Raw genomic sequence first — 12712 nt, 5'->3', positions numbered from 1 at the left:
TCCATCAACAGATGAATGGATAAAGATGTGGTACACATATAGAATGGAATGTTACTCAGCCCCAAAAAAGAATGAAATAATGTCATTTGCAGCAACATGGATGAACCTAGATATGATCATACTAAGTGAATTAAGTCAGAAAGAAAAAGACAAATACCATAGGATATCATTTCTATGTGGAATCTAAACTATGACACAACTGAACCTATCTACGAAACAGAAACAGAATCAGGGACAGAGGGAATAGACTGGGGGTTGGGTGAGAGAGGGTTGCACTGGGAGTTTGGGATTATCAGATGCAAACTGGTATATACAGGATGGATAAACAATAAGATCCTACTGTATAATATAGTGAAGTATATTCAATATCCTGTGATAGACCATGATGGAAAAGAATATGAAAAAGAATGTATGCATACATATATATATATATATGTATAAGTGAGTCACTTAGCTATACAGTAGTGATTAACACAACAATGTAACTCAACTATACTTCAATAAAAATAAATGAAATAATAAACAAATGAAAAAAGAGGTTCTCTAAACAAAATACGCCAGAAAGGAATATTTAAGAAAGGGAACGGTTTTTGAAAAACAAGTTTTCTGAGTTCCCTTGAGTACTCAACAATTAGCTTAAGTAACTAAAAAAAAATTGTTTTAACAGATTAGTCTTTCAAATATTGCTTCCTTAAATATGTCCTATCACGAAAGCATAACCTCTTGCAGTAGGGACAACTGCACACCGAACCCATCACATTCCCGAACCACCTTCCCCTGAGGAGCCGACACATCTGGTCAAGGCCCTGAGTCGTACCTGAGGTGATAAGAGCTGCAGGCTGTTGGCTCTGGCCGCCATCCCTTGCCCTACGCTCAAGCTTCCGTCCAAGCCCTTGGCTCTCACTTTGTCCCGGGTCACGTACATGGAATGCCTATGTGGACGCTGCTGGGAGGAGAAGGGGCTGGTGTAGCCCAGCCCATACGAAAAGGATTCATGAGGTGCAGATAGTGAATGGGAATGGCTGCTGTCCATGTGTTCAGGCAGCTTCAATTCCTCCATCGTCTTAGAATGCCTGGTTGTGGTTCGGCGTGAGTCAAGAGTGCCTTCACTTCGGTTATTTCTCCCCGAGGGGCTGAGCAAAGTTCTTGTATCACCGTGTCTGGTGGGGGTTGGGCTGGTGGGAGAGTTCAAGTCCAAGCAGCTGGATGGGAAGTACCTACTGGTATTGGACTCTGCGATCTGGGCCCGGGCTTCGGAAAGGTTGCTCACAGACTTGGAGTCACTCAAAGCCCCATGGCTTTTGGCCTTGGTCCTATAGGAAGGACTCCGAGAGGACTGGGGAATGGTGTCAATGTAGCTGTGCCGACTCTGCTTTTCACCAGGCTGCAGCGTTCCAGCTTTGCTCTGAGAACTTTCCATAAACGAGTGCCGGTTCTGTTGAGATCTGCTGCTTGACTTGAGGTACTTCGTGCCTGGGCCGTCTGAAGGCTTTGGGTCAATATTAAAATCAAACTCTGTCTTTGACTTGGCTTCTTTCGGGCTGAGAAGGTGTGGAATGTTGTTGTTGGTTAGATCTTTGCTGGTAGACCCAGGCTGGCTGCCGGCTTGGTAGGTTTTGGTGTGCATGGGACTAAGAGTAGCCCCAGCAAGGTTTCCATTCAGGAAGCTTTCGTTGGCAGGAAGCCCTTCATCAGCCCGGGGCAGACCCACACCTAGGTTCTGGATATCTTTGCTGTTAGATCTGTGGTGAGACTGCAAAGCCGCACTTTTGCTGGCTTGGTTTCTGTGTCAGAAACAAGAAGCATATCAGTTTCCCTCAAGAGTAGACACACACAAAGTATTACTAAAACAAGAAAGAACAAACAACTAAAATACCACAAAGACTAAAATCATTTTCTCTCTCAAACATGTGACTATAAATCACATGTAATCTATCATTAAGAGTAAGTTGCTTAGATCAAGTCACTCTGCCACAAAGTACTGGTCCTGATGAAGTGCTTCGGCATTCTTAAACACTCAGCTAACTTGCTGCCAACATGGCTTCTACCTGATCATCTGGGAAAAGATCCTTTTGCTATATTGGGGCTCACAAGAGTGTGTGCTGTAGAAAGCCTGCAAAGAACAAGACAGCTGAGCTATAGGCAAATTCTTTATAACTCTGTCTGCGTGGACATCAGAAGGAGACATTTAGACTTGCAGATCACTCTGTTCCTTGAACTTCATTTTTATTTGTAAAACTCATGGCCTACCTCAGAGATCCATGCAGCATATACACACAAGCATCTATGTCTCTTTGGTCTTTAGCCTGTATAATCAATGAATGCGAATTCTAGCAAGGTGCTCAAAAAAAGAAAATGATATTCTAAAAAGAAGTGGGAACTGCCTGGTGAGGTTTGCTGGAAAATGTGATGATCAACATTCATGTTTTAGAGAAGTGGCATACCTGGGGTATGTCAGATACCTCCTGTACACTGACTAGGAGTGTGTCTCTAACCGGATCACAGGGACCTAAACAGGTAATCTCTCTCCAAAAGACACCATTTATTCACTTCTCCATTTCACACTTCATTATTTCAAATGGGCTGAGGTCTTCTTTAGGACTGAAAGCTTCACGTCCTACTTGGTTTAAAATAAAAAATATAAATCCTGAGGAAAACCCTGTCCTCTCTTTGAAAGCTGAAGCTGGTATCACAGTAAGGTCAGTGTGATCTACTGTAACTATCTAAAGGGACCAAATTACGGTTTGAGATAGGTGAGAATGCTTTTAAATGAATAGCAATTTCATTATTTTTTTAAATAAAAGACAATTTTTACTATTCATTCCAAAAATTTTGCTGCAAATATTGCTAATGCTAAAGATGGTTTGATCTGGGAGAGTTTTGTTCTCATCGCAGAGCAATTAGGGGAAAAGTCACATTTTTTTCCCTCTACAGTGGTAATCTATCAAACTGTGTCTTCCTATTTTCCCTACGAGAATCCACTCGCTCAGGCATCAAAGGTAAAGGCCCTTATCCTCTCCTCCTCTCTTTCAGAGAAGCGTTAAAAAGTATCTGATGGCAGGCATGCCTGTAATAATTTGGAAGTTCTCATCTCCAAATTGCACATACTAATCTCTCCCAGTTGGGTCACAGAAATTGCAGCATTAAACAAGATCTCTTAAATCTGAGCTAACTAAACGGCAGACCCAGATCCAGAGAGAAATTACAAAGAAAGGAAAGTTTCACTTTCTATTAAATGATGTTAACAGAGTCTATCTCTAGCTCCAGAGTTGATGGTTCCCCTGTCAAGTTTTAAACTTGTGACAATGTACATCTTGGAAACTAAAAATATCTCAGCAACTTCTTAAAAAACTCAGATGATGATAGAGTCTCACCCATAAATAGATCTAAATATGCTGGTTATTCTCCATGTGCCCAGCCCCCAGTCCATTCTCCATTCCTCTCTGCTCCATCCTGGGCCTGGGGAACCCAACTCTTCAGAATGTGTCACCCAGCCTCCCTTGCCACCTAACTCCCAGTTGGGCTTAGCAGTGCAAGGGTGTGGGGGCTGTCTCCCCTGCTCCTTCCTGGCAGTGGCCCCCTGACTCAGATCATAGGTGTGTCTCTAAATTATAGCTCTCATGGGGTGGCTCCCCCTGCCTGGCTTCCCTGGGTTCTCACAACCTTATTTTTTTCCTTTTCTGCTTCAGGCCTAGAGAGGGTAATCACAGAGATAACACATGCAGATGATGTGAAATGTCCAAAGCTCAAAAGAGTATATCCAGAAAAAGATAGAGAAAAGTGAAGATAGCTGCTAAAGTTTTTGAAACTCTTGGAAACACTGCTCTCAATGTAGAGCACAAACCTACATATATTAGCAAGAATATATTCATAGAAAAATAAGATACAACTTCTAATGTGAAAAGGGAGGCTATAAAGTTAAGGTGGAAACATGTGTCAAAGAGTTAGGTTTCCCATAAAAAGTACAAAAAAACCTAAACTGCTATTCTGAAAGTTTCTGTCTCGATATTAATATGAAGCCACTGACCTCTGCACACAATTCCTATGTAGAAAGGGCATCATATTGTCTTCAAATCAGAGCTCTGCCAAAGCACAATAAAAAAAACTGGTACACAGCTCACGCAACTCAATATCAGAAAAACAAACAACCCAATCAAAAAGGGGCAGAACACATAAATGGACATCTCTCCAAAGACAACATACAGATGGCCAATAAACACATGAAAAGATGCTCAACATCACTCATTATTACAGAAATGCAAATCAAAACTACAATGAGGCATCACCTCACACCAGTCAGAATGGCCATCATCAAAAAATCTATAAACAAACAATAAATGCTAGAGAGGATGTGGAGAAAAGGGAATGCTCTTACACTGTTGGTGGGAATGTAAATTGATACAGCCACTATGGAAGACATATGGAGATTCCTTAAAAAGCTAGGAATAAAATTACCATGTGACCCAACAATCCCACTACTGGGCATATACCCTTAGAAAACCATAACTGAAAAAGACATATATACCTCAGTGTTCACCACAGCACTATTTACAATAGCTAGGACATGGAAGCAATCTGGATGTTCACCAACAGATGAATGGATAAAGCAGCTGTGGTACACATATACAGTGGAATATTAGCCATAAAAAGAAACACATTTGAGTCAGTTCTAATGAGGTAGATGAACCTAGAGCCTATTATACAGAGTGAAGTCAGAAAGAGAAAAAATATCAAATATTAATGCAAACATATGGAATCTAGAAAGATGGCACTGATGAATCTATTTGCAAAGCAGCAATGGAGATGCAGACACAGAGAACAGACTTGTGGACACAAGAGGGAAGGAGATGGTGGGACAAACGGAGAGAGTAGAATGGAAACATATACACCACCGTATGTAAAATAGATAGCCAGTAAGAATTTGCTGTATGACTCAGGGAACTCAAACCGGGGCTCTGTAACAACACAGTGGGTTGGGAAGGGATGGGAGGTGGGAGGCAGGTTCGAGAGAGGGGACACATGTATGGCAGAAACCAACAAAACACTGGAAACCAATTATCCTTCAATTAAAAAAAAAACAAACTACTATTACGGAAATCCCATAGATCTCTCTGACACACAACTGGAAGGAATCCGTGTTAAACTGCCAACCACTTGAGATTTTATATATTAACCCTTCTTAATGGTTGGTAAGATGGATATATAGATGGCTAATCTCCAGTTAAAATAACTTTTCAAAGCAAACATCAAAGATACAAAACTACACTTTTATGGGGAAGACTGGCAAAGCAGGACTGGTGAGAGGGCAGTGTGTGGCAGGATGAAGCACCATCCCACCACGTCCAAGGTGAGCAGAACCTCAGGAGAGTCTGAGGAGACTCAGGCAAGGACTAGGTAAATGCAGAGTCCACTGCCTCTCCCACAGAGACAGAGTGTGTGAGGGTATGTGTATGAGGGTACTTGCTGTCTCAGGGACAAGGCAGGGCATCCAACACAACATGGTGCCCTGAACATCTCTACAAGGGTACCAGGAAGTCCGATGGAGCCATGCTCTATGCAGAATTAGTGTCCACAACACGGATTTCCATGGAGGATATGTGGACCATAGACAAGCATGGAGTCGAAATATTTCCAGATACATGTAAACTGAGCTAATGGTTTCTTTCCTACATAAATCATTTAGGACTTTTTCTTTAATATATTCAATATAGTGTCAAGACCTGAAAACAAATTCTTCTGGAGATTTTTATTTACTTACAATTTCTATTCTTGCCTGCTTCAAAAGGGGATTTGGTAGGACTCCTCAAAGACCACATGAACCACATCCTCATGACCACACACATCCTCCTTGATAGATTCCCTAAAGAGGGCTCCCAAGGAGAGCCTTGGACCCCACTGGGTATCTCTCTCAAGTGAGTTATTAGAGGACGAATACACAAGCCTCCTTTTATGGTCTGGTTACACTGCCAATCACTATAGCACAAATTTTCATCATCAGTCTGCTGAACTTTCTATCACTGAGATCCTTATTCTTTGCAAATATAAACTAGAAGAGACAGGTGACAATCAAGGTAGAAGGGAGACAAAAGCATCTGAACTGGGAGTGACCCCAGATAAGACACAAGCATAAATGTGATGCTCTTGAACTCAAAGGATCAACCATATGATGAATACTGGTCCTTGCCTTAGTGCACTGATCTCATGGAAATGGACAACAAAGTGAACACCAACTTAGTAAAACGGAATTTGAATCTCCTCCTAGGCTTCCTTGAAAAAAAACAGGTAAGAATGGTTTATAAGATGTGAGGGAAACAATAACCAAACCAGTCATTTTAAAGAGAGTAAACAGCTATAAAACACAATCACACCACCGCGGTTAAGCAGAGAAAATACAGGGTAAATGGTTAGTGCTTATTTATAGCTGTACTCACAGATCTAAAAAATACCAGGTCTTAAGCTCTCAAAATTCCAGTTGGTTAAGAACAATTGTTCTATGTGGAGAGAAAGGGGGCACATGGGAAAAAAAAACTTGTATTAGGAAAGCTAAAGAATTACTGTTTTCTACTTCTCCAGTAGTAGATAAATGATTTCTTCCAATAGTAGACAAGAGAAATGATTTCCTATCTTCCAAATTTAAGCAATTCTAGATGACAAGACCAGCTTCCTGGAACAGGAAGGACACTGCCCCTGTAAATGCAGCCAAGAGAAGTAAGGAATGTTGCTTTTGGAGAGAGAACCTGATCGCAGGGTCCAGCTCCTTGAGCCCCTCCCCAATCTCCTACCCTGAAGGAAATACAGGGTTTTTTAAAGATTATACCGACAATTACATCAGAAAGCATCAATTTTAATCACTACCTACCAAACTGATTTTACTATTTCTATATTCTTATTCTTATGAAAAACTAGTTTCTCAACTCAATGATTAAAAGACAAGAGCAACAAAAACATAAGCCCCTGCTATTAAGCCAGAACTACTTGGTTCTGTTGCAAAGGATGCAAAGCATGTCCTAGGTGCCTTCCCACGGTCCTGCGATTGGCATCCTCCTCTCCCTTCAGGAATCCCTTTGCCCTCACCCATCCTTCTTCTTCTAGGGATCACCCCTGTCCCATGCACACAGGATCTTCAAGCTCATGAGGCTAGAAACTTCCCTTTGTTGCTAAACCATGCTACCTTTCCCAGGGAATGCATAGGTTTCCCCTGGGAAAATCTTGTAAAAGATAAAGTCTTTAAGACCCACACAACTTTTAAATTGTGGTTCTGAATCATGCAATAAGCATAAGGAAGATATTTTTGAATAAGGAGGGCTTTCCTTCTTTTCTCTAATTGCATCATTTGAGCAGCCACCTCCTCCACCTACTTGTAAGACCAATACTGCATCTGTATTTCCTTAAAAGGGAATATTTACCTATTAGACAAAGTGCTGCTTTCCACATGGTAAGGTTTTCTTTTTGCTGACCTTGAAGGGGAGCGATCCAAAAGCCTCTGGGTTTGGAATGTAGGGTGATTCAAACACTGTTCTGTCAAGTATCTGTCAGCTGGGTCCAACTTCAGTAAATTCTTAGGAAATAAAGTTAGGATTGGAAAGAACATCACAAAGTCAAATTTAAACTGTAATAAAAACCATATTTCTTTTCCTTATAGAAGAAATGCATGGTCATTGCAGAATATCTAGTAAACACAGTTTAGTCTACAAAAATTTTTTTAAAGGACCATCTTTAAAGGACTTTTAAAGGACTTTTAAAGGACTCATAATCTTGGCATTGCTGTCCTCTGGGAATATGCCCTTCTAGCCCTTTAAAAAATATCATGTATGTATTATTTTCTTTTACAAAATCTGGCTTATATTACATACAAGTTTTGTATACTGTACTTTTCACCTCCTAATTAAAAACATTTTTACAACATAATTTAAATATTTCAAATGTATTCTTAAATTTTGTTTTTGACTGTACCATGCAGCTTGTGGGATCTTAGTTCCCTGACTAGGGATCAAACCCAAGCCCTTGGTAGTGAAAGTGCAGAGTCTTAACCACTGGATTATCAGGGCATTCCCTAAAATATACTTTTAAATAAGTACATATTCATATAAAAAAATATACACTCTTCATTTTTCTCTTGTCCTCCTCTCTGAAGGCAGGCAGCCCACTGTACATGTGTCCTGCGAATCCTTCCACAGGTACTTTGTACACATCTCTATCTGTTCCTTTTATTTTATCCAAACACACATACATACAATAGTCTGCACTTAAGTCTTCTTTCAACTCAACAGTAGATCTTAAAGAGATCATTCCATATCAGTAATTCTATATACTATCTTAGGTCTATCAATTACCTACAGGTAATGCTACCCTAAGTAGCACTGTTTTCCTTCTTTTATTATCATGAACAATGATGCAACAAAGAACTTTACATATTTTAAATGACTACATGGAAGTTTGTGGTATGATTTATTTAATGATTTATTGTTGGATGTCTAGATGGCTGCCACTTTGCACTATTATAATTAATGCTTTGATGTACACCTGAAATCATTGCATGTATCCATTATCCCTTGCATAGGACAAGTTCCCAGATATCAAACCCACAACCTCTGTATTGGAAGGTGAATATTGGCAGTGGGCTGCCAGGGAAGTCCCAATGGTAAATATATTAAATGAATGACAATTCAACTGTTCAACTTTCAAACTGGTGTAAATGTGTTAACAGTTCAGATTACTGTCATATTTTTATCTGTGTTAGTATTTACCAGGTACCACATTTGACACTGGGTAATTACATTTGGTAATGATTTAACAAAAGAAGTTCAGTTATTTTTTACTAAAAGCGACAAAAGGCAGAAAACATGAAATTGTATTTCAGTTCTTCTATTTTACTCTATTTACAATTTTAAGTTACCAAATAATTAAAGCCCTGATAAATAAATATTGACTGTGTGAAAGAACAGACTGACATAATCCAACTGATTTAAGAAATAATTTATGCCTAATTAATCTTAAAGAGCCATGAGGATTTGTTTTAAATAGCATCTCTCAATCTGTGTTCAGAAGAATACAAGTGCTGTAGCATTTTTTTTTAAGTATTTAGTATTTAATTATATTTGGGAAATACTTCTTTACTGTGAGATTTCTGAAAGCCTTTATAAGTTAATGAACATTGTAAATCTCCAAGAAAGGTTATATCCTATGTGGCCTTTTCCAAAGGCTACGCCCCCCTCCCTCACCTCTGCCCCCACACCTATTTACACAGTGTTCCTTGGACCACAGATTAACATAGTGTTAAAGCAGACCAAAGTTCTGAGAGTGCTGCGCAGCAACTTCCAACTGTGCTAAGTATGCCTTTAAAGGCTCTGTGCAGTGTAAACTCCTATGTTTCTGACAGCTGACTGAATGGGCACAAAATAAAATTGATCCATTAACCAGTATCTTTTGAAGGTCTACTACTATCAAATAACTAACACTGGCTGCACTGAAAGCTGGAGAAATGTGAAAAAGCAGTTCTTACTGAAGCGGCTAACCATCTACTTGGGTAGAAAAGCTTGAATAAAAAACTGTGAGAACATTTTCAGTAGTCCAGAGCATGGAGACCTGGACAGGGACACCAGCAGGAGGAGGAACACTCAGGCATGGTAGCAGCAAGTGATCTTGCGGTTGTCAAATGAAGAGCCAGTGAAAGAGACATTACCTAAGAGCAGAATTATGTTCACTGATAAAATAATCTTATGGGAGGCCTTGAATACGCAAAAAAGTTAGAATCTTTTTTCTTTCAACATTCATTTTAAGATTTGTTTTTAAAACATGATGCCTGAGGACTTCCCTGATGGTCCAGTGGCTAAGACTACACACTCCTAATTCAGGGGGCTGGGTTCGATTCCTAGTCAGGGAATTAGATCCTACATGCCGCAACTAAGACCCAATGAAGCTAAGAAAACAAAACAAAACATTATACCTGAATAGCTCAAGTGATGAAAAAATTTTAATGATTTTCTTATTATTTATATTTAGATTGTTATTATTCTGCCCATTTTAGCAATCTAATTTAGGTATTTCATAGTCCTGTCTAGACAGAATGTTATAATACCAGATACTGTTGTGATTTTAAATGAATTGCCCGCCTCTTCAGAGGACACAGTCCTCCACTATTCACCACTACACTACATACTACACACCTGTTAACAAAACATTTAATCCATAAAAGCAGGCTATGGTCACATACAGACACAAGAGAAATCACAAACCAAAAGACATTTTGTACAGATAATACATCAACTTGTCCCACCTTCATTAAGTCAAGTAAAACGCTGTTTAAAATTCCAAGGTATCTTCTCTCCAACGACTGAGGATGGTTAACAGCTGGGAACTGTAACAACATGACAGGAATATTAGCACATGGGGAAGGGTATGTGTGTACATGTGCTTTGAGTGTTGGGGAAGGTAGCAGAGGAGCAGAAGCTAGTGCCCTAGTGCCAAAGTTAAATTTATTTCACATAAATTTTGGTGTCTATATATTTGAGCTTGGGATTAATAGGACTGGGTGTTAAATAAGAGGAAAACTCACAAGTGAAACTTAAAAAATCTAATCAGACAACACTGAAGCATGTAAAATAAAACAAAATATAAAAATTTGAAACTATTCAGTTTATACAGTATTGCCTACTTATACAGATAGTTCCATTATAATACAATTCATACAGAATTTGTCTGCTTATACAGACAATTCTTACACCCTTTTCATAAAAACATGCAATTTACTTCTGAACATTAGAGAATTAAAAAGAAAAGGCTAGTACCTGAAAGGCTACAGAAGTAAAAATAATGAATTTAGACACACGTTCTATTATTGCTTTTAATGTACTCTTTGAATGACTTGTTTTTAATTTCTTACTTTATGTAAGCTGGAACAGAAGGCAAACAGGTTCCTAAATTAACAAATGCATTTTTAAATAAAATGAGGGGAAAGGGTCAAGTTTATTCAGATGATCTGTCCTTCCCTCTGCCAACTCACATTTCACAATATCTAAGTGAATGATAAAATATTAGAGTCTAATGCCATGTATTCCCTCCCAACGGGAGGACTAGTTTGCTTTTAATATGTATTTCCTTTATACCAATATAAGAAGATTTCAAAGCCGAAAATCTCTAAACATACTAAATAAGTGGATGAGAGGAGCAGTAATGTAGAAAAATTCAAACAAGGTATTAAGACTTCATCCACACACAGTGTCACAGTGTTAGGTATGGCAGGAGATACAGAATATGGGTAAGACCAAAACCTTGCATGTAAACAACTCTCAGTCTTGTTGAGAAAGCAATCAGTACAAAACTGTGTAGCCATATTCTAGTTGAAGTTCAGCAAAAGGAGAGGCCAAGGTGGTTTGCAGCTGTAGAAGAATCCATATATAGATAACATCTGAACTAGCTTTCGAAAGATCAGAAAAAATGTGAGGACAGAGAAAAGTAGGACAGTACCTCCTAGATAGAGGACATAGAAGGAATAACATGAACTTAACACAGACACACAGGCAATAACCTAAAACACATTTCTGAGGGAAGTGATGCTATGCGAGGCATTTCAACAATTGTTATGCTACTTATTTCAGAGATGAAGAAGGTGATGATCAGAAAACTGAAATAAATGGTTCAAGGCAGGTTACATAACTAAAAAGCAGTAAAACTAGTATTTGCACTCAGTGATCCAAACCCACATTCTTTCTAAACATGGGCGCCTTTCCTAAAGGAGGTACAGAGGTTCCGCTGGATGTTACTGGAGCATTAAATATCATCCCAGAGAGAGACACCCGTCATGGTGTGATAAAAGACTCTATACTAGTAGATTTTTATTAATATTGTGCTTATGAGGTCTATCTTATGCTACCAAATATCCCCTCCTCCTTTTCTGCCAAAAGTAACATTTCATCAATAAGAAAATTAATGCCCAAAGTCAAAAGGTATTAGAAATATGATTTTAAAACAACCACATAAAGTCTTAAAAAATTAATTTATGTCTTTTGAATGAAAGACACCATTCTCGTGTGAGGTAATCTGACAAATCAAAACTCAAGCATAGAAGTTTAAAGTATGTCACTCAGTAGTTTGTTTCTTCTTCCCTTTTTTTCTTATTCACGTGGCCAATATGACACAATAAGAGTGCCTCTTTACTGAGCACTTACTATGCTTCGGGCACTGGTCTGGGCATTTTGTTGTTGTTCAGTCACGTACAACTTTATGCAACCCCATGATCTGCAGCTATAATGTCTAATCTTCATAACAACCCCATTGGTGGTACTTCTGTTATCATAATTTTATATATGAAGAAAGACAGGCACAAGAAACTTGCCCAAGGTCATTCAAATAGTAAATGTCGAGTTTGGCTTTGAACCTCAGCAGCCTAACTCCAGAGTCTACGCCCTATATTATAGGATAGCAATTGCTATTTTTTCAAAATAATGCATATTATTAGAGCAACATCTTGGTGATTTTCTAATCTCTACACACTAAAGCAAAATACAAATCACACTGGACTGGTTACTGGCCAGTCCATGTTTCACAGCAGCCGCCATTCACACACCCTGTATGCTTAGCTGAGAACATCTCAGACATTCTCAAGTAAATGATACAAGAAGACTCTTCCCACAAAAGATGTGGCTAAACCTCCGAAAAGATTAAACTAATTTAGTTAAAATACCACAAACTCTTTCAGACTAAAACATAAAGA

The 12712-nt window shown here is 38.9% G+C and overlaps 1 protein-coding gene across 3 annotated transcripts in view; it reads right to left on the bottom strand.

Moving 5' to 3' along the window:
* CDKL5 (cyclin dependent kinase like 5) overlaps positions 1-12712 on the bottom strand; it is a 171481-nt gene that overhangs the window by 23275 nt on the left and 135494 nt on the right. For all 3 annotated transcript variants that reach the window (XM_065915344.1, XM_065915343.1, XM_065915345.1), the window contains 3 exons: positions 10277-10357; positions 7407-7558; positions 818-1784 (listed from right to left, as the gene is read on the bottom strand). In XM_065915344.1, the coding sequence (XP_065771416.1) occupies positions 818-1784; positions 7407-7558; positions 10277-10357 (1200 nt within the window). The remainder of the gene's footprint in view (positions 1-817; positions 1785-7406; positions 7559-10276; positions 10358-12712) is intronic.

The sequence above is a fragment of the Muntiacus reevesi genome, chromosome X (genome assembly GCF_963930625.1).
Source record: "Muntiacus reevesi chromosome X, mMunRee1.1, whole genome shotgun sequence".
Classification (NCBI taxonomy): domain Eukaryota; kingdom Metazoa; phylum Chordata; class Mammalia; order Artiodactyla; family Cervidae; genus Muntiacus; species Muntiacus reevesi.
The sequence above is the reverse complement of the archived record's forward strand: the minus strand, read 5'-3'. Positions and strand labels throughout refer to the sequence as shown.